This window comes from Drosophila biarmipes, chromosome X (genome assembly GCF_025231255.1).
Source record: "Drosophila biarmipes strain raj3 chromosome X, RU_DBia_V1.1, whole genome shotgun sequence".
Classification (NCBI taxonomy): Eukaryota; Metazoa; Arthropoda; class Insecta; order Diptera; family Drosophilidae; genus Drosophila; species Drosophila biarmipes.
The window spans coordinates 7,045,279-7,068,256 of NC_066611.1; the positions used below are offsets into that span (position 1 = coordinate 7,045,279).

Genomic DNA, 22,978 nt, shown 5'->3' on the forward strand with positions numbered 1-22,978 from the left:
AGTGAAACATTAATATGTTAAAATGTTTTTACTTCCGTTTCGCAAAGATAGTTGAGTAATTTTCATGACAAGAAACCCAATTAAGTTCCACAGAACTTGGACCCTGAACTTTTGAACCCTCCAATACCGCCAGCTGTTTCAGCACCTATTAGTTGTCATAAATCTTATTCACAAATCCATTGAGGAATTTCGCCAAACTTTGCTACCGTTTTCGGCCCATACAACATCATCAGATCTTAATCGTCCACGCTCTTCCCCATCATCAACTGTTCATCAACATCCACTGATCCCAATCAACATCATCGTCATCATCATCACCGCAGCCGACTTTGATGCCCCTCGAGTTGAATCGAGCGGCGACTTTTGTTGTAATGGCCCTCGAGTGAGGGCATTTTTGGGTAGCCCCAAACACTCGAGCCGGCGAATCGCGAACCGGAACTCCGCAAAAGTGTTTTTCTCTCTGCATCTATCGTATCTTTTTTATGATTCCACCTTTAATGGCAGACAGGCGCGGAGATCATAGATTATTTGGGGAAAAAAAATGGAATCATGGTTCTGCCTAGAACCTAAAATTAGAAAAGTGTCAAGCGAGAATTGGAATTAAGTATAGGGAGCTTAAAGATTCCAAAGTCCACAAAAAAACTGTATGAATTGTACAATTATAAAAGTAACAAATTATGCTAGCTTTAAAAATATTCTATAATTTCTGCACTGCAATATCCATTAATTTATTGTTATTCAATTTATTTTCAGAACTTATTAAGAACCGTATTTATTGATTTTTCCAAAATTCTTTGTAGAAAAGATATTATTCTGAATTGCACTAGTTCCAATAATAAACAAAAACCTTGCATAGAAAAATATACAAATATTTATAAATGATTTTAGCTAAATTCTCCTTTTTCCCTTAATATATTTCTTAAAATATATGATATTTTTAATTTTATAAATCTATTATTTAATTTGCATCTGTTTCCTTTTTTTTGTGGTATTTTGTTGAACTTATTTAAGACAACACCTTTTTTTGTGTGAAAAAATAAATATTAAGATAACAAAATATATCTTTAGTTTAATTGATATAAAAAGAAATAAATACATTAGAATTCCTTTGATTTAAAAACAAAATAATTGTGATTCCAGGCTTCAAAAGCACTCTTAATCATAGTTCATAAGGTATTTTTGCTCTGTTTCTTGTTCGGACACATTTTAAAAGCAAAGTCTTAAGTAAAAATCCTTTATACAGTGGAAAAATCTAAAAGTGCCCATTGCAGCACAAAAGACAACACCAAGGGCTGACCCCTCTGCCCCATTGTTGCTACATATAATTAGTTTAGCCGCAGAATTTTGACCAAGTGCCAAGTGGCATGTACTAACAATATGCACCACTCAGCGGGTTGCAGACCGAAAGCCGAAGCCACAGCCTCACCCACTGGGGAAGAAGCAACAAAAAACCAAAAAAGGGCGGGCCTTGGGGGGATGGGGAAAAAACTATTCCAAAAATTGTTTGCTGGTCGCGTCTGCCTTTGGCTAATTAAACGGCCAAAGCAAACACAAACCAAAAAAAAGGAAAAAGAAAACAAAGAAAAAACTAAAATCTCAGCCAAGCAAAAAAGGCAAAGAAGAAGTTGAACAGAAAACAATTAAAGCCGAGCATGGAATGTTTGTCGGCGTGTGAGTGTTTGGCGGCGGGGCTATAAAACCAAATCGCCCCAGCGGATTCGCCAGCAGTTGCCGTTCGAGCGTTTCCAGATCGAGAATACCATCTATCATATCTGCTGTTTTTTTTTTGGTGTTTTGCAAGTGACCCCGTGTGATCTGTGATTCCTGAGAGCAAGCGAAAATGCTGCGAGCCCAGTGCCTGACCGTCGCCCTCGTGCTCCTGGGCTGCTCCTCGGCCGTTCTGGCCGGTCGCCTCAGCCAGCGGTACCTGCCCGCCCCGCAGGCCAGCCAGCTGCACTACCACGGCGTCAGCGGCCAGGGACACGCTCGTCCTGGCGCAGGGGCAGGAGCAGGAGGCTTCGCCGGCGCCCCCGGCTTCCAGCGCCAGGCGCAGCAGCCCCAGATCCCCATCGTGAGGAGCGACTACCAGAGCGACGCCAACGGCAACTACAACTTCGGGTGAGCTTTCCACTTGAGTAATAAAATAATTAAAATATAATTAAAAATTAAAATAATATAATAAAAAATTAAAAAATTAGAATAAAAAATTGAAATATTATAATAATACAAATTTGGTATATTGCCTGATTCAAAAACAAGGAAGTTCCCAAATGTATATTTTTGAAAAATTCCACTAAGAAAACACTAAATTTAAGTTAAAACGTTCTCAAAGCTCTCTTTTCGTTCTTAAATCTTTTAAATTTAAATTCTCAAAATCATTATAAAATCTTAGCGGTTTCCGAGACCTCTTTCAACTTTATTTTAACATTGCTTTATCTTAAAAAACAAACTTAAGAACAATTCCGTCCTGATTTCAAGAACGGTTCTTCTCAAAAATTTTAATTTTATTTAACTTTTAATTTTTGTTTTTAAGGACAACACACATATTGGAATGTCAAAAGCATTATATCCCAATTAAAAAAAAATTTAGGAAGTAAATAGGAAAAATAATGTATAATTCCTGAATCCTAATATGTGTACATATACCCCAACAAAATAATATTTGATCTTCGATCTAACCACTAGCCAAAAACAAAGTATTAACTATAGTAAATAGAAAACTATCAATCGAAAAGGTACACTTAAATGTTCTTAATATAAACTAGTAGTGCCAAAATAAATTGGATTTTACTTTTTTTCTACAATTTTACACCTAACGAACCTAATTTTAAACCCTTTTTTCCAGCTTTGACACCGGCAATGGAATCCACCGCGATGAGACCGGTGAGTTCCGCGGAGGCTGGCCCCACGGATCGCTGGGTGTCCAGGGATCCTACTCCTACACCGGCGATGATGGCAAGCAGTACACGGTGAACTACAAGGCCGATAAGAACGGCTTCCAGGCCGAGGGAGCCCATCTGCCCGTCTCGCCATCGGTGCCCGCCGCCCCAGTTGGGTGAGTTTCTCAAAATGTACTATGTATCTAGAGTATTTTATATTTCTATAAATATTATATTTTTCCCATAACTCAGACGCAGTTCTTATGGAGCTGGTGGCTATCGTGGATCGGCTTCGTCGCATGTGCCTGCTCCTGCCCCAGCCACCCGTTATCTGCCCCCAGGATACCGCCAGCGTAGGCACTACTGAAAATCGATGATATATCGATAATACAATCGATGGTATATCGATGATAAAATCGATGGAGGAACCAATATTCTGAATTTAAAAATGTAAACCTTAATAAATTGACACCCTTTTTGGAAATTATCAAGAATTTATACTGGTTTTAAAAGTAAAACTATTTTTTATTATATTAAATATATTTAAACTTTTATATGAGGGATTTCAAAGGTCAAAACAATACCTTTTTAAACCAAGAAAATTTACATTTCCTTTTTTTAATAGCTATTTAACTTGCTATCTTATATTAAAATATACATCTAAAACCCAGAGGAAAATCTAGCAACCGCCTTTGTTGCTAATTTAAGCCAACAACTTCTGGGCCCCGCCCACTAAAGGCTGCCAAAAGAACACACTACCACGCCCCTTTGCTGTTCGCCTTTTTTGTGGTCTTTGACTTTTGGCCAAAAACCAAAATAAGTGCTCAATGCTAACACAGAGTTTTGATGGAGGGAGCGAATTAATATGCAGTTAAGCAGTTGAAGTCTGCAATCAAAACAAGCTAAATCCCCACTTTTGCCACGTTACAAACTTTTTGTCCACCCTTTTGGAGCCCAAAAAGTTGCAACTTTTTGGCCATTGTCGCCAGGCATTAATCATAAGTAAAGCCAACTTTTACCAAAGTCTGAGGCTCTGTTTATTTTTTGTCTCCAACTCTGAGCTTTGAGTTGAAGACCCTTGAAGGAAAAGGGAAAAAGGCTCAGAAAAAGGTGCGAAAACACAACTTAAATATTTTAGGGCAAAGAGATTTTAGGTTTATTGATAATTATCTAATGATAATTTGTGTTGCCAAAGGTTAGGTTATTGTAAATTTGAATGAGATAAAAAAATATTATAATACATTTTGGCATTAAATAAAAAAAATAGTCGATAAATAAATAATTATCGATAACTTAATCGATTTAGAAATACATTTTTAAATTATACACATACTTTCAATTATTATGGATTATATTTAAAGATGATTATAGCCCGATGTGCTTACAAATCTTCGCCTTCATCACAGCAAAATAATATATGATTCTTTATCATTCGAAAACTTTGCAAAAAAGAAAGGAAAGCCTTTCACAGCCTTTTCAAATGTAAATGCTCCCTGTTTTTCCCACAGCTTTTCCCTCATTTTTCCTCCCATCCTCCGCTTTACTGTCAAGTTTCCTCCTCGCATTGTCTCTGAACTTTCTTCTCATTTCTTTTTTCCGAAATTGTTTTCGTTGATTTTTCCCAAGCTATTCTTGTGTCTTTGCCTTTTTCTAACCGTCGCCTGGTCGTTTAGCATTCGCATTCCGTTTTAGCATTAATTAAAATTACACTGAATTGCTCGGGGCATCAGGGGGATTCCCAGAAAGGAGCAAGATGGGTGGGATGGGGGCGATGGGGAAAAGGATGTTCACATAAATTAAAGGCGCTTATGAATTTTATAAATTATTTTCCATGTTGCGGCCTCGCTTGGGAAGATGAACAATTGCAAAGGGGGAGAAGTCTGGGATGCGGGCAGGAGATCCTAGCTTTTATGAGAAGCAAGCACTGGCAAAAATTTAAATGTTTTACAATTTATTTCATTCTATTTTGGGGGGTCCCACACATATCACTAGGTTCATCCACTATTAATACGATTCTAGAAGTCTAAAAGTGAGCAGTGAATATAGAAACTCCATGTTTTGAGTTAATATAAAGTGTTGCATACTTTTAAACACCTAAAATTAAATTTACAAGAGATTTTCAAACCTAATTTTTAAATTATATTCCAAATTTTAAATAATCCAATTTTGATATATTAAAAAGTTTAGAGATTTATAAAGGCATCTTAAAAATATTTTGTTTAATAAGGAATATTATTTTCTCCCTAAATATACCCGATATTATTATCTACAATATATATTTTTTTCGCAAATTGAAAAACTTTCAATATTTTTGCACATTCAAGATGCATCTGATTTCTTTGAGTGCCCAAGGACCGGCCATTATGAACAGGCATCGTTCTGAAGGCGCCCGAAAGTAGGCAGCGCTTATTGAATTTCATTAACATGTGAACTGGGTCCGCCATCCTGAGGGGCGGGAAAGTCAGAGGTTCTCGGGGGTGTGGCAACTGCAATCATTTGCATGCATGTCTGTGCATGTTTAACTACACTTCCACCCCCTCCATCCACAATGAACTCACTTAATTTTATGCCAAAACAATGACACGCCATAAATTTAAACGGATTTGGCGTTGTGCCGCGAGCAAAAAAGCGAAGAAACGTCAGGGAAGAAGCAACCCCTAAACGTGTGGGGGGGGGGGGGCCCGTTCGACGACTCAGGGGTGTCGTTGGAGGGGAGTTCGGGGGTACTGACATTTGCCAGGGGCAACAACACACACTTTCGAACAAGTTTAATGCCAAAGAAATTGCTAAAATCACACACAATGACACGAGTGAAAAAGGTGAGACGTTTCGAAATGCAAATACTTATTTGTATAATGTCAGGTGCTTACGATATAAAAAGAATTTAAATTCATTAAAAAATTTATAAATAATTGTTCAAATTTGCAAGCTATCAAAATGCTTATTAATATATATTTTTTTTAGTTAGATTTATATAAATTATTTCACCCTTATTGGTTTGGCAATCACTTATAACGATGCCTAAAATTATGCAATAAAAATGGGAGTTTGAAATGAACTCAGTTGTTTTCCAAACAAAAAAAATGGCATACTTTTAGACACCGCAACAAAAGATTTCAGAGCCCTTGTGATTTCATTTCAAGTTAAATATTGTCTAAAAAAAATGTAGCCTTGTCCACTACTAAGTTCAATACATACTTTAAGCTTAAATTCATTTTCGCCACATGTGAAATATAATTGCGTGCAAATCCGCCCCGGGCTGAAATTGAGAAAAGCGAACCTTGCGTTTGTGTCAGTCAATTTCAATGTTAATCCACCTGTATTTGGAATGGATGTGCCTCGCTATGTGTGTGTTTATATTGATATCGCAGTTGCACGCACATTTTCCCCGCTTTTCCCGCAATTTCCCCCTTTCGCCACGTTCTCCCCCTCGGCAGTTACATTATTTAGCCTTAGCCAAAGCTTTTCCCACTTCTCCCCGCCTTGCCAGCCCGGTGAGTCATCTTCATTGGCAATGCGAGAACGTTGTTACCCGTCCCAGCGGACATCATTTTCATTAAAATTTTAATAGTCTGTGTGTGTGGGCCCCACTTTGGCCCCCATTTTCCCCCTTTTTCGGCTCCCACAGTGTGTAACACGTAATATTATAAATTTAGCAAGTTATGGAGCAAACTAAAGTGCCTTTAGTTCATGGGGGAGAGCGAACCCCCTCTCTAGGGGTTTTCTGATATATAAAGGTATCCTATATCAAGTTTGTATTAACAATAAACAATAACATACTTTAGATATGCTTTTAATTTAATAATATAAATTTAGCAGGCCAAGGAGAAAACTGTCTTTTGTGATATTAAAAAATTCTATAAGAAGCATATAATAACAATAATTTTTTATATTGTGTAAAACAAGCTTTGATCTGTATTATTATATTTTATTAGATATTTTGAGAATTTTACAAATAGTTATAACGTAATCTTTTGGTTATTTATATAAAATATATATTACCTACTGTCTAATTAATTTGAATAAACTATTTTTTATTTTATATACATGTTTTGAAAGCCCAAAAGTTACCTTATTGATATATTTTCTCTATAAATAATAATAATAATATTATAATAAGAAAATTCTTGTTCCTTTGCAAACAAAACATCTCCCGAAAAGAAGTATGTAATTGAATAAAAAACCATAAAACTTTTCAATAAGCACAAAGATCTCGGGGAAACTATAAATCTTTACGCACAGCCACCTCGTTTTCCGCCAAAAAGCTCCCCTCCCCTTTGCAATTCGAGAGGAAATAAATCGAAGCGAAATGGAAAACAGGAAATTCCAATAAACTAATTTGCACAAAGCGTCGAGGAAACTTTTGGCAGCTGGTTGACGGGAGACCTTATGGACCAAGAGGACGACTCGAGGCATCTTATGAGCCCCCTCTTTTGGCCAGGCCCCTGCCAATCTGCTTAGCCCCCCTTTTTGCCACCCCACACCCCTGAAAACTTTCGCCAAGTATTTGCGTATGAATTTTAAGCAGCTGGAGCAAATGCAGGGCCAATAAAAGGGATAAAATTGAAAAGCAGCCAGCACACACAATATATAGGATATCCCCTTCCTATATGCAGAGGTATATATACATACAATTTGCATATGTGTGCGTTAACTGGCAACGGTATGCCCTGCTCGTAATTGTAACTGCTCGGAAAAGCCAAAGCTTTGGGAAATATAAAATTTCCATGCATAAAAAGCGTGGAGCATCTTGTTGCGCGTATTTGGTGTAATAAATTAGCATCGCGTTTCGCATTATTGACTGGATTTTGAATAATAACACACAAAGGACCTTTCGACCCGCAGGATAAGGAAGGTGCCGCGGCGGAATCCACGGGATCCGTGTAACCGTAGACCGGCGACAAATGGAGAACTCGAGGCAGGACCTCTAACGAAAGTGAGCAGTTTTGCACCGTAAGAAATTTATGTAGATTTTAAAACTTTGTTAAAAAACAAAAATTTATATTTTCTAGCAACTGTTTGGTGCAGAACCAGTTGGGAATTATAGAGGCCTAGAACACAATTTTAATATTTCTTCAGAATATATGAATAAATAATTCTTATTTAGTAATTAAAAAATATGGAAATAATCGAAACAATCGAAAATAAATTTAGCTAAGGACAAACAACTGCACAACTATTGCAATCAATCATTTTGTTCTCAAGAACTAGTTGAGAATTATAAGAGCCTGAAGCATATTCTCTATATACTTTCACAACTGTAAATAGTAATTCTGTTGAAACAGTCCAAAATTATCGAACTAATCGAAGACAATCGAAAAAATCGATAGCACTGGCTTATTAAAGTACACTTTTAAGTTAAATTGGCCTTTTTCCTAGCAGTGCATCGCATATCAGCAGCACAAAGGCAGTGCCATGTTTTACATTCAAAATGCTGCAATGGAGAAGGAGATGTGTGGAATTGGGCAGAATATCCTGCTGGTGTTCGGGGCGTTTCACACAACTCAGCACAATTGCGCACATAAATTTAGTGCGCCAAATTATGCGGCGGGCGGAGTGAAGAAAAGTGAAGTGAATGGCGCACTCAAGTCGACGGCGTGACGCCGCGGATTTCACGGAACGTTGGGGGAAAACAAAAATAAGCTGAAGCCCAACTTTAATAATAACAAAAATGGAATTGAATTAAGTGATGACCTTATTCTGAAAACAAACTATTACATGACTCGAACATATTGATAAATACTTAATCATGGGAGGGAATTTAATACAGTATATCATAAGCTTATAATTATAAGCTTTGATAACTTGCTTTGCATAATCAGAAGTGAGTTCTTTGGTTCCCAGCCTCATAACACCCTGATTCCACCGTACGAAGAAGATCTCCCCCCTTCTCCCTTAACCCCTCACAGTGTTTCCATTTTTTGGAATTGTTTATATCTTTTTTTTAGGTTTTTTGTATGTGCAACATGAGATTTTTCTCATGTGTGTTGGTTGGACAGTAGTTCTCACTTCTCCATGCCTGCCCCCTTCAGCCTGAGTCAGTTCTTACCTCCTTCCTTTTTACCACCTTTCTACCCCCTAAACCCCCTTCTACACCCAGTTTACCCCCATTTTCCACCTCCCCCAAACATACTCATTTGAATGTATTACAACAAGTTGAAAATGTTGCAGAAAACACTCCAAGCTAAAAAGCGCCCAGAACGAATGCTGCCGACATGAATTATTTAGAGCGCCAACTGGGTTGAGGATGCCCGTGCCCCCCTTTTGCGCCCCCAGCCGCCGCCCATGTGCGTTTGATTAAATTTGTAGGAGGAATAGTAGAAGGTACGGGTAAGCTGAAGTTGAAGCAAGTTTCGGGAACTTGACTCGGAAATTAACTCGTTTTATTGCGCCTTTTATGAAACTATCCAAGGTGAAGTTTCCTTTTTGGGGGTGGCTACTTAGGTTTTACCTACACAGAAAAAATGGTATATTAAATCATATACACATTTTTATAATATATATATTAATAAATTCCTTTTATAAGGATGTGCCAAAAGAAATAAGTTAGAATTTAATTCGGATATTAAAATACCCATCCATATCCTTCCAGGTTGAAATACCAAAACGGTATTTTTGAATATTAAAATATATAATATAAAAAAAAGATTATAATTTTGTATCAGCAAATGAAATAATTATAAATTCTAATCATATAAATATATTTCGTGTATAAGGATGTAGGAATACAAAAAATAATAATTAATTAAATTAGTATTTTAATAAATTGGTATAAAAATACCAAGGTGTCTTTTTTTTAATATCAAGTTCACACTTTTTCACATCAGGGACGTATTTTATATAAAATATAATAATGTGATATATGGATTACCATTCGTTACTGATCTTATATTTTTGGTGTGCAGTAAGTAAGCCTTCATTCCTTGCAGATTGCTGACTGACAAGGCAATTCCACGTTATTGCCAACAATAATTCACACGCAACAAACGATGGGCGGTGGTGGGTGCCTCTGGGGGTTGGGGGGCCACATCCACCCACTGGGGTGGCAATCAACAATTGTTGCATGATTAAAGCGACAAGCGGACAGGACATTGAGGCTAATGATTGCCAGCGCACACAGATCACTGAGCAATCTTCGGTGCAAGTGTGGGGAGTGCGGAAGCCTTCCGCAGCCTCTAATGCTCAAAATTGTGCCATCAAAAATAATGCGTAGGCGGGTAATTTTCCTCCGAAACTCCACACCCCCCAAAAAATTTCCAGGCACTTGCTCGCCCAAGATAAGGCATTAGATGATGGAAATTATCCGGGACAATGGGAGAAAGCCTGTCGTCGGGCCATTGTGGTTCTCATGGCTGAAACTGGAGGCCGGCAAAAAGGGAGAAAAAATGGGGGAGAAAGCCAAAGGTGAACATTGACAAATGAAGGTTCTCAAATTGCGCAGAAATTGAAATGGGGCAGCGCCCCCTTTTGGGCAAAAAAAAAATGAAGAAAAACCAGTTGGGAATTATAGGAATAAAAAATTATTCAACGGCCTTTGGCACTCTGAAAGTTGTAAAAGAGACATTAGTAAAGCTTAGTCAAAGGCGACCATTACAGGAATATATTTCAATGAATGAGAGAATTTTGAAATTTAAATGTATAACAATTAAGAAGTGCGAAGTACAGTACCTAAATTAAAGTGGAATTAACTGTGGAAATTAACTGTATTCTTGAACACTATATGTAAATATTTAAATATACATTTAAACACTGAAATATTTTATATTAAAAGAATGTAAGCCTTAAAGCTTTAAAAACCAATAATTATTATTGAAATACTCAAGGCCTCGTAAAACTAAAAACCCAGAGCTTAAAACCACTTTATGCTACAAATGGGGTTATAAAACCCCCAAAAATACACTTCACATTATCCCATAAATTGATAAACTGATTCACGTCAAGTTCAGGTCAATCTAATTTGAATAAAGTTCAATCAAAGTCGAATTTAATTCCCCAAAGTTAAGCCAGCAAGCCCCAAAAAGAAAAGCCATCAGACGAGGTGTGCTCGATTATGGAAACAATTTGGAAGTTTATTCTTTTTTGATTGGGGCGAACTACTTAAAGTGCCAGGTGAATTTGCAAATGCCATTTGTTACTCATCGCAGTTTGTTTTTCCTCATTTTTATGCCAGCATTATTCTGCCGTTCCACTCATATTAGGGGAAATCGAATTGACAAGGACAGCCACAAGTGGTTGGGTGTATTTTTTCATTTTTCCTCAGGAGTGCCTTGAGTCGGGGAAATGGAAAATGGCAAATATCGAGGGACTCCGACTCCGACGGCTGATTAGTGAGAGTGCCCCTCACGTGGCAGCGTTGTCACTGGGCGCCTGGGGGTGCATAAATCCAAATCCCAGCCCCACGGATTGCCGGATCCGTCTGCCAGCTGATAAATCCATCAAAATCCGGAAGCCGCAGCAGTCGGATGGGGAATCGCAATCCGCCGAGGCGGAGGGAAGTATTCTACTCTTGCTTTTTCGGGGTATTTCGGCCCTACTTCATCGGGAGTTTACATCAATTTTATCTTTTAAATTGCACAAAAAAATTGTGGTAAAAAATATTTTTAAGCTTTTAAACTACGGCACACGTTTCTTAATACTCAAAAAATATCTTAAAAATTTCTACCTGAGATACTTCGTTGTACAAAAAACTCAAAGGTCTCAAATCATACTTTAAAATAGAACTCAAAAAAATTACATTTTATTAAAAATATTCTGTTTTCATAACAGACGTAGATCCTGCTAATATATTTTTTTATATTTAAACATTCTTTTTAAGATTATAAAATACTTAAACATTTTTTATTGAGCCATATGAAATAACGACTAAAATTAAAATATTAACATTTTTAAAGGCCTTTATTTAATGCTTTGGGCTGGATCTGAAATATTAATAAAATTGTGTAAAACAATAATTATATAAATATAAAAAAAATTCAGCGAGATCTTTAACTATACACAGTTCACAAGACTCCTTCCAAAATTTAAAAACAAATATTTAATTTATGACTTTAAAACATTTAAACATTTTGAAAATCGAACTACTTGCTTTAACTTTCTACTGATAAATTATAAGAAACTACTTTTTAGACATGGTTTTTAAATAATTTTATGCCTTATTAAATAATTATTTATATGCACCATAAAAATTATTTTAAAAATATACATATTTTATTTTACTTATTTTCATTTTATTTTTTACCAAAAAGTTAACATGGCATATAGCTTCAAAATTAAGTATCATATTTTTTTGAGGCATGATAAGGACAGCAGTTATGAATGCTTTCCTTAAGGATACAAAATCTCTGGTAATAAAGTATTCAACTTAATTTGAGTGATGTTCGTGTGATCCATCGACATCTGAGAGTATTATTTGATTTCTTCAGAGTATCAATGATTGTGCTGGCACATCCCGGCCATGCAACTTGTCCTGTTTATTTATTTATCGAGCGAACTGCGGCAGGTGAGCAAAGTTTTGGACTTGGACTTCCGCCTTTGGATTGGGTTTCGGTTACTGTTTCGTTTTTGGTTTGCGCTTGGCTGTGGGTTTCGGTTCCGGGTTTCGGCAGGGGTTTACGTTTGCTGTCCACGCAGCTTATCGAATCGGACAGCTGACAGTTGGACGGGTTCGCAGGAGCCACTACTCGGATAGATGGGTGGATAGGTAGATAGATGGATGGATGGATGGATGGGAGGACTCACGGGAGGATGGGAGCGATGATGAGGCAGCGAGACAGCGATTTGAAGTGCTCTGCAGACAGAGACCGCAGCGTACTTAGACAACGTTTGCCAGCTGATAAATGGTTGCCTGTCACTTAGCCGCGTTCTTGATGGAGCACTAAGCCAAACATCCATCCACCCATCCACCAACCCACCCACCCATGCAACCACCCATTTAACCCACACTCGCCCCGCCACACTAAACTTGCCCGGAGGCGTGCTAAAAAATAAAACAAAGTTGAAGTCCCCCAAACGAGAAATCGCATTAGCGAGCCTGTGGTTGAGGTTGCATGCGGCACTTGGGATTGAGTTTGGGGCCAGAGTCGGGATTTAAAGTTGAGGTGGAGATTGAGTAGCCGCCGGCTAAGTCCCGGATAAAAGTGTCGTTTTCCTGAGGCCATAAAATGCTCTCAAAAAAGTTCTTCCCATAAAAAATAGCACCAGGCCAGCACCTCATATATCGCTAAGCCAAAGCTAACATTTCTTTAAATATACTACAAAGCAGCCTTTGTAGATTTTCCAGCTTTACGAAAAATGATGTTAATACGAACAAGTTTTAATACCAAAGTATTTTCAATTTTTAATACCAAAGTGTATTGAATTTAAATACCAAAGTATTTTGAATTTTAAATACCAAAGTATTTTGAATTTTAAATACCAAAGTATTTTGAATTTAAAATACCAAAGCATGTAGAATTTTAAATACCAAAGAATTTGGAATTAAAATACCAAAGTTTTAGAATGTTTTAACAAAATTTTAAAATAAATAAAATTTTAAACTAACTGAATTACCAAAATATTTAGAGTTATAGAAAAGATCTCCAATAATTCCATAATTAAAATATTTTATGTATTACATATTTTTTAATGCGTTGGAAAACATTACATATAAATTTAAATTATTAATATTTTATAAATGTTCTTCAATGAACTATAAAAAATATTATTTTTTACTCTTATTTAGCAAGACCTATTGGAATTTTCATGTACTGATTTTGACAGAAAATCAAAATCAATAATCAACATAGCCTTTTTTAAACAATAAATTTAAAGAACTTTTATTTTCGCTGACTAATTGTTAAAGCTCACTTAACATAACCTAATAATTTAAAGGTGCAAGCTATTCCATTTCCCAAAATGAATTCAGATAATTGACTTAGAGGTGTCCACCTGCTGGCGCCCGAGGCTCTCAGTTCTAGTTTTTTTTCTCCTTGGGAGCCCCATTAGGCAGTGACTTTAATTATGTTTAAATATTCATTAAGCTCGGCCCCGGGGTCCTGGCCACTTGCTGCATCCTCCCTAGCCGCCGGGCTCACTTTCAATTTAACTTTGTTATCGGCTGTGGCTCCCCGGGGCCTTGGCGTTTTCGGCTGCCAAATCAAATTCGACGCCCAATTAAAATTCAATTTGTTGCGCGCCATTAATTAGATTCTATCCCCCCAACCTCTTGGAGAAAAAAAGAATTTCGGGGTGCAGGAGGAGGTTGAACTCACTTCTAATGGCAACGAACGCCACCTGAGACTTCCCGCCCCCAAACATTATTATTCTATTACCCGAAAACGCCCAGCAAAAGCCATCTTTATGCAATTCGGGGCACATCCTTTGATGAGTCTCGCCACCACCTGCAGCGAGCGGCGGCCCCACTAATTAGTGTGGCCGACGCTGCAGATGATGCTGCTTTTCCCTCGGACACTTCAATTAGGTGTAATCTATGCGCATAAATTGATGGGGCATGTGCAACATGTGGTGGTCACAGCAGCACTCGAAAGAATTACTTAAAATTTGGGAAAAGTGTTTGTAAATTCAAAAAGGAAACCAGTGATTTACAAAATGTTCAAAGAATTTTAAAGGATAGATATAGATCATTTTTTAAATTGTATTGTTTGTCCCCAACCATTTTGTATCTTTGAATACTTAGTGCCTTAGTGTATATATTTTTCTCTCTGTGTAGCCCCCTGAATCAATCAATTGGCATGACTCACCTGCTTCTGCAACGTGTTGGAGAGCTCCTCCAGGCACTCCTTCCGCTCGAAACGCTCAAACTTGAAGCTGTTGGAGCGGTACAGTTCGTTGTCCTCCCGCCGACGATTGCGGCAAAGGCGGCGGGTGATTATGTTGCCGCCACTGCTGCTCAAACGAGGGCTGCAAAGGAAGGTAATTAAAGAAGATTGGATTACTGGAAGGATTAGGAATTTATGCCAGGAGGTTGGGGGTAAGTAAAGACCCCAAACAAGAGGCTTACTCTTAAAATCCCATTAAAAAAAAGTGTCTATAAGTATGCAATACAAAAAATTAATTTCCGACTGACTTCCGGCTTCAAAATAAATTGTTGCATACTTGGTGGCACCTTTGTATATAGGTAATTTTAGCGACATAAATAATGTAATACATTTTAAGAAATATTAAATAAATCTTTATATATTTTCAATTAAAATTTTAGAGTTTTAGGATGTGATTTCTTTAATATATATATTTGGAATTTAAAGATATCATTTTAAAATTGTTGACCATTTGTTTTAAATTTTTCATGATTTAATTGCGTTTAAATTTCTCCTGCATAATATGTTTAACAATTCGACAAAAAAGCAATCTGTGCACTGGATGAAAAGCGAAACCATTTTAAATGACCCCCATCATTTCATGAGTAACCTATTGACAAATTAAATCCAGCAGCCTGAACCCAGCTCGGGCGCCATCAATTTGATTTCTCTGATGACAGGGGCTGGCCCCAGTCCCCGCCACACATTAACCATTAAAGGGGGAGGGAAAAACAACACGATGATATGCAAAAAATAATAATAAAAATGAGGCAACTGCAGGGGCGGAAGGGTGAAGTGGCGAAATGTTGGGCGCGAGCTCGTTAGCTGGCGCTTCATTAAAAATTCACACATTCGGCGGTAAAGAAAACTCTGCTCCATTTACCGCATTATGCGCGTCCTCCGATGTCTGATGTGGGCTTAAAGCCTCAAAAAGTTAAGCCCAGCGCCCAATGGAACGGCGACCCACTTTGCATTCCGGGTTCGTTCAACGGCCGCGGCCACTTCAATGGCTAAAAACTGAAAACTCGAAACTGGAAAACTCAGTTGCAACCGAAACTCCGCCGCCCAACTTAACCGAGCTGCAAAAAAACAAATGAAAAACTTTGAGAGGGCGGAAGAAAATGGGGGAAAAATGGTTGAAGAAAAAAGGGAAAGGCCGAGGGAGCAGGGGACAAAAGTAAAAAATAAAAAAATAAAAAATATGTGAGGCAACCCGGTGAAAACTCTGCGGCAAACAAAAGCACAAGCCACTGGAGCAGACTCAAGTGGCAGCCACTTGGGCACTCCAACTTGCTGGAGCTCCAGTTGCAACTCCGGTCGCGGCTGCACTTGCAGAAATCAGTGCTCACAAGGTGCTCTCTAATTTCTCAAATCACCAGGGTTTTTAAATACCCCTTAAATAGAATTTATTAGGCATCTAAAAATATGCAGTTCATAAAATATGGTATTTTTTTTTTTTTTATTTAATTAACATCTTTATTTAATATAATCCAGGAACAGATCTAATTAAAGCCTTTAACCTAAATGTTTTCTTAAGTAAATAATCTCTTAATTATAAATTATAATTAGTTTTCAACTTGGTATATAGGAGTAGCTCAAATTACGACTAGTTTCAAGTAAATAATATATTCATATTAGTCTCTTAGGAGCAGCCCAAAATGTCTTCTTTTGAGCCTGCGAATTGGGATAGCCCCCTGTAATCTCCGGGCTAGACGATTACGGTGGGCAGTTAGACGGTCGTTGTACCTGCTTGAGAAGAACGATATTTGGTCTTCAACAAGACTCAGGTTTAGGTCATTGTGAAGCGTTTGGCCGCTAACGAACCACTCACAGCCAGTGATTTGTCTTAATGTTTTGTTCTGGACGGTTTGGAAACGTTTTCGGTGGGACGCAGCCGCCACTCCCCAAATTTGGATTCCATATCTCCAAGTTGGTGCGATGATTTGTTGATAAATGTGCCGCTTGCATCTTAGAGATAATTTGCTTTTCTTGTTTAGCATCCAGAATAATTGGTTCCGCTTTAGGTTGCACATTTTGACGACTCTGGCAATATGTTCTCGGAAGGTTAGGCGTTTGTCCAGTGTGAGGCCTAGGTATTTCGCCTTAGTCGCTTGCTCTATGTCCACATTATTAATGTGGACCACCGGAGTTGTTTTTCGGCGTAACGTAAAGCAAACGTTTACGCATTTGCTTTCGTTGATTTTGATATTGTTCGCCGTGGCCCATTTCTCGAATTCGTTGAGGTAGGTTTGCAGCGTTTGTGAAGACTCGGTCTCACTGTTCGAGGAGCTGAGAAAGCAGACGTCGTCAGCGAAGCTGGCCAGCAGCATTTTGCTGTTGTCGTAGGTCATTTCTTCATAGCTTGGCTTGGGGATGTCTGCTGTAAAGATGGAGTACAGTAGCGGTCCTAAGACGCTTCCTTGGGGAACGCCAGCTGTAATGGCAACATTTGCAGAGATTGCGTCTCTGGACTGGACGCAAAAATCTCTGTTTGTGAGAAACGATCTGATGAGCTCAAACAGGTTGGCTGGCAGCGCTGTTTTGACTTTGGCTAGTAGTCCCGGGATCCAAACTCTATCAAATGCCTGTTGTATGTCAAGAAAGATGCCGTTGCAGTATTCTTTATTGTCGTAGGCCTTCAGGATGTGATTGACTACACGGTGCAATTGCTCAATCGTACTGTGGCCGGCTCTGAATCCGAATTGGTGCATTGGGATAGTATCATTGTCTTCTAGGTGTATTATAAGTCGGGAAGCTATCAGCCTTTCCATTACCTTCGATAAAGAGGGCAGGAGGCTGATAGGCCGGTAGGAGCATGGATCCTGTTCCGGTTTCCCTGGCTTTAGAATCATACTGATTCTAGCACTCTTCCATTTTTTGGGAAAGTATTGCACTCTAAGTATCGCATTGAATATCAATGTGATAAGTAATAGTGCTCTCTTGGGAAGGATTTTAAGTACTGCGTTGCTTATTAGGTCATGACCTGGCGCCTTTCGACTTTTGAGGGTACGTATCATGTTTGAGACTTCTTCCAGACGGATATGTCTTATTGGAGGTGACATCTGGAAAGGGCGCTGTAGTATTTCGTTTATTCTGTTGATATCCTCCTCGGATGCGAAATTAAACGCAGTGAATCTGTCGCCAAGGTGTTCCGCAAATGTTTGTACTTGCTCTTCTAAGGAGCGACACCAGTTACCATTGCTGTTCTTCAGAGGCGTAACTTTCTGTGGCATTCTTTTTACTTTTTTGGTAAAGGACCACATATTAAAAATGGAATCATTAGAATAGTCCATATTGGTCAGCATATGTTCGAATTGCGCATTTTTCAATTCAGCCATGGCAACGTGAAGCTCTCTGGCGCATCTATGCCATTGAGCTTTATCCTCAGGACTGTGCGTTCGAATATAACGTCTTCTCAGTGCTCTCTTACGGACTAGAATCTCTGCAATGTTTGGGTCAATTCTATTCGAGTGGCGTATGAGGGCTCTGCCATGATTGTTTGCAGTGTACACGTTTGCACTCCTCGCCGCATTTGTCACGTTGGTAGTGAAGAGGTCTACAGCGTCGTCAATCTCAGCAGCAGAGTTGAGCTCAATGTTAAGGCGTATCGATCTACATAGTTCTTCCTTGAAAACAGCTACATTTGTGTGTTTGCTAAGAAGTTGTCTACGTTGAGTGCATTGTATGGCTTCTGTTTTTAATGTAGTGATGAGAGATAGGTGGTCCGATTCAAGGTCCCAGCTGTCTCTGATGCTTAGCTTGTCGTGTGGAATGTTGCGATAAATTGCAAAGTCTAAACAGGATGGTCTTCGATTTACTGCGCTTGGATAGTATGTTGGTGCTCCAGTCGCCAGGATGTTGGCGTTAATTGAGATGGCGCTTGCGGCAAGTAAGTTACCTCGGTGACAGGTGATCGCAGAACCCCACCATGGATGTTTGGCGTTCCAGTCTCCGCTGATAAATGATCTTGGGAAGTTGAAGTTAGCGAATATGTCATCAAATTCTGATTGAGTCCAGCTGAAGTTCGGAGGGCAATAGATTGATCCGATGAATATTTGTCCTATACATGTTTGGATTCTGGCACCCACGATTTGGACTTTAGCATGGACGATTGGCTCGATGGGAAAGTGATTGATCTTTTTGTTAACCAGGATTGCAGCTCCACCCCTGTGGCTGCCGTCAGGTAGATTTGAAGTGTAGACTTCATATCCAAATAGTTGAAGGTTGGATGTCTTCGTTTCAGTGAGAAGGAGAATGTCAATATTCTCTCTCTCCGCAAGGTGGCCGATTTCCGTCATTTTGCCGGCAGCACCTCGCGTGTTCCAGGTGAGAATTTTTATTTGGGACATTGTGTAAGTTGCGCGTTAATTGCAACCAGCATCTTCAGCATCTGGGCTTGCATGGCGTATAGACCCTCGATAGCTTTTGAGAGCGATGCAACTGCCATTTCTAGTTTAGATTCTTGTGCATTTTGCTGTTGTGACACATCTGGGAAAAAGTGCGCATGATTTTTTGCACCGTAGTGATGTTGCTGTTGAATGGCGTCCTGTAGCCTATTTGTTAGGTTTCCTGGTCGTTTGTTTTGTTTTTCCGTGATTGGATTTGCATTTCTGGCTATTTGAGCATAAGAAACTCCATTTTCATAATGTTTGGGTGTAGAGTTATTGTTTATGCTCACTTTTGGGGTTTTCTGTACATTTTCGTTCATTTTGAGCAATTTTTGATAGGATTTGCAGCCACGGAAGTTAGCTGGGTGATTTTCACCACAGTGAGTGCAAGTTGCTGGTGCTTCTTTGCTTCTGGGACAATCTGATGATTTATGGTAGTCACCGCAAGAGACACAGATAAAAGGTCTGTAGCAATATCTTGCAGTATGACCAAACGATTGGCATCTCCGACATTGCACTATGTCTTGTGCTTTTCTGGCTACTTCAAAACGGACGCGTTGGCGACATAGAGATCGTAGTTGGAGTATATCTTTGTTATTTAGATTCTTTTCTACATTAATGAAGAAGAGGTTCATCTGTTCACCGCTCTTGTTGCTTTTTGGGTTATATATTGATAGAACTTTATGCCCCTGTCTGAGTAATTCCTCTTTGATTTTATGATGGAGCTGTGAATGGTGTAATCCTCGCACAACAACTCTGAATGGTTTCTCGTCTTTCAATTGATAGCAATGGAATTCAATTTTCAGGGAACTTAGTTGTCGTACTACAGCCCTGTAGGTGTTTGCGTCTTTGGTGTAGATTCTGTGAGTGGAGCCCACAGAGGATTTGATTTCAACATTTTCAAGATTTGTAACTTCCTCGATAGCGATAAGAAGTTCGTTCACGTTTGTCACGTCCATAAGAACGATTGGTGGTGGTTTTGGACTACCAGTAGAAGCAGATTTTACCGTAGATGAATCAGTTTTACTTTGTACGTTTGCGTTCTTGTTATGTGCATTGCTGTCTTTAGCCTTAGAAGCGGTGTGAGAACGGTAAGCCGCTGCTGCAGCGCTAGTCGATGGTTCGTCCACACTATTGCAGTCCATCTCATCGTCATCAACTGATAGTGTTTCGAACCTGTTTGCTGACACAGGGTCACTGGGTTCTAAATTTCTAATATCGGCACGTTTTCGTTGACTTATTGGTGAGTTCGATGACCCCTTCCTCTTCTGGCTCTGGATTTTTTGCCATCTGGGTGAATCCGGTAGAGGGGGGAAGTCTATAGAAGTGCTTAATGCTTTAGGAGGCATAGGCGTTGAGCACATGCCACTGCATATGCTGGGTGATGATGTAGTGTTGGTATATATTGGACTGTGAGTTGTTGTCAGAGTACTGGTGATACAGGCTGCATTACTGCTTGATACTGCTATACCATATGAGTTAAGCTTGCCGCTAGTGGCCAGATTTTTTGCCAGGGTTAACTCTCCTGGAATCACCTCGTCCATGACGGCTTTTCTCAGAGCTTCGCCCAGAAGCATTGTTTCTCTGGTATTTGCCATTTCTCTCGATTTTATGCAAAGTCGAATGTAAGTCAATCACTGCTTTTATTGCCCCTCTTGTACGGCTGCGCGCAGTGTGAGGGGAACAGCGGTGCCCTAGCGGGCACAAATGCAGTCTTGTCGCACTACACTTATGTTGTTGTTGTTGTCCCACTGCCGACACTGCGCTAGACAGCGTCCGAATTTTTATGATCTGTGCTATTATTAGCACACGAAGAATAGATAACAAAATAATAACGCGTAAGCACGCACTTTGTTTTTTTTTTTTTTTTTTTTTTTTTTTTTTTTTTTTTTTTTTTTTTTTTTTTTTTTTTTTTTTTTTTTTGATGCCTATAATTACATTTTACAGTGATTTCAAAATCACTACTCTAAAATATTATTAAGCCGTTTTTTACGCATTTTGGAAATTTTAGAATTATATTTTTTAATTTTAGTTTTTGAGAGATTTCCCCCTTTGGAAATGGAAAGCTTAATAATATTTTTTTAAAGGCGTTAAACTTAAGTACATATTTATTTTTGGTATCCCAATATTTATATATTTTAAATTCTTTTCAAAGTGTATAATTATTCAAAATTTAGGTACATAAGCATTCCTTTCTTTGCTATCTAAACAATTATTTATATTAAATTTTTTTTAAATAGATTTTCAATGTATTTTTTTATTTTAAATGTTTGGCTTTCATTTTTTTTTTAATTTTAGGTTATTTTTTATTTTTCCATGTATTTCTGAGTTATATGGTCTAAAAACAAAAATATTATATTTAGCCTAAGGCCCTTATTGATTTTAGTAAACAAAAAATTAATTTATAGTTCTAGTTTTCGCAAAAATTACTCATACGACTCGTATGCAAGTTGGAATTGAATCAAATAAAATCGTTACTTGAAAAGAAAAGTAAAAAACATTTTTTAATTACACCTAGTTTAAAATAAACTGCTGGTCGAAAGTAAACCTTTAAACCTTTTTTCTCAAGAAATATATTTTGGAATGCCTTAAATTTCCATAAAAGTGTCTGACCTGTCTTTAATTTTAGCTTGGAATGCTCTCCAAACAGGCAATGATTTTTCTTTCAGTGCAGCAGCGCTACTCACCCGCAGGGCTTGCAGTGCGTCATGTGCAGATCCCAGTTGAGGTGGAAGTTGAACATGCGCAACTTGGCCACCGCCCGCTGTCGCAGCGAGATGTCCGGCGGTCCTCCAGCTCCAGATCCGGCCGCTCCTCCTCCAGCTCCACCTCCTCCTCCTCCCGCCGAAGTGGATGCCTGTCCGGCACCAGATCCTCCAGATGGTCCCAGGGCCGCGGCGCGCTGGGGATTCGGGTACATCATCACCGTGCCGCTGGGCGCCGAAGTGGCGAACAGACGCCGCGAGGAGCCGCCTCCTCCGCCGGAAACGCCCCCGCCATGATGGTGACTGGGGCGATAGTGCTGGTGCTCCTTCAGGGTGTAGAAGCCGCCCGAGGAACTGCAATGGAAAGCGAGTCAAGGCCTCGTTAGTATCTCCGCTCGGAACGCCCTCAGCCAACCGACATTGAATGGCATTGTCTTGTGAGAACATTGAGAATAAAGAATGCTACTCTATAGTACTTATAAGGGGTGCTAGAGAAATCACTAGAGTTCTGAATACCTACACTTAAAGAGGTGCCCAAAAGAGTGCTGTGGAAAATAGTGCTTTGTCTCTGTGCCTTTGATTCGCCGGACTTCCGGACTCAAATAAATATCGTGGCATACTTTTAGACATCTTTATAAGTGGTTTAAAACTCTGAGAGATTGCGTTGAAATCACTTTAAAATGTTATAGCAAGTGTTAAGAAGTTTGAAGTTAACAAAGTATAGTGTTATTTTTCAATGATTTTTTGGGCTGTAACAAATATTTTTGTATATTTTTAGACACCTAAAAAAATTTTAAGTGATTAAGTGATAAAATTTAACGTTTTGTCTCTTTTTTTTTTTTTTTTTTTTTTTTTTAATTAACATCTTTATTTAATATAATCCAGGAACAGATCTAATTAAAGCCTTTAACCTAAATGTTTTCTTAAGTAAATAATCTCTTAATTATAAATTATAATTAGTTTTCAACTTGGTATATAGGAGTAGATCAAATTACGACTAGTTTCAAGTAAATAATATATTCATATTAGTCTCTTAGGAGCAGCCCAAAATGTCTTCTTTTGAGCCTGCGAACGTTTTGTCTCTGGTAATAAAAAACTACACAAATGGTACTGAAAAGTAGGCAAACATTTATAGAACTATTGAATTTAAAATATAATTGTAGCATACTTTTAGAAACCTATATGAAAACTTTGTCTTTTATTTAAGTTTA

The 22,978-nt window shown here is 38.5% G+C and overlaps 2 protein-coding genes across 6 annotated transcripts in view; one reads left to right on the forward strand and one right to left on the reverse strand.

Annotated features, from left to right (window-relative positions):
* Nucleotides 1-22,978, reverse strand: part of LOC108024295 (midnolin homolog) — a 72,498-nt gene that overhangs the window by 45,679 nt on the left and 3,841 nt on the right. For 3 of the 4 annotated variants that reach the window (XM_050884724.1, XM_050884714.1, XM_050884718.1), the window contains 2 exons: nucleotides 21,750-22,121; nucleotides 14,618-14,777 (listed from right to left, as the gene is read on the reverse strand). In XM_050884724.1, coding sequence (XP_050740681.1) covers nucleotides 14,618-14,777; nucleotides 21,750-22,121 — 532 coding nt within the window. Of the gene's footprint in view, nucleotides 1-14,617; nucleotides 14,778-21,675; nucleotides 21,730-21,749; nucleotides 22,122-22,978 lie in introns of those variants that run through there. The other variant, XM_050884725.1, reaches the window with a different exon arrangement.
* Nucleotides 1,757-3,363, forward strand: LOC108024658 (cuticle protein 2). 2 transcript variants are annotated; one of them, XM_017094719.3, is made up of 3 exons: nucleotides 1,757-2,118; nucleotides 2,846-3,055; nucleotides 3,132-3,363. In XM_017094719.3, exons 1-3 carry the CDS (start codon nucleotides 1,841-1,843, stop codon nucleotides 3,244-3,246), a joined length of 603 nt encoding a protein of 200 aa, XP_016950208.1. In that variant the 5' UTR covers nucleotides 1,757-1,840; the 3' UTR covers nucleotides 3,247-3,363. The 2 variants fall into 2 exon arrangements, with proteins under 2 accessions (XP_016950208.1, XP_050740687.1); XM_050884730.1 differs by having other exon boundaries at nucleotides 3,138-3,363.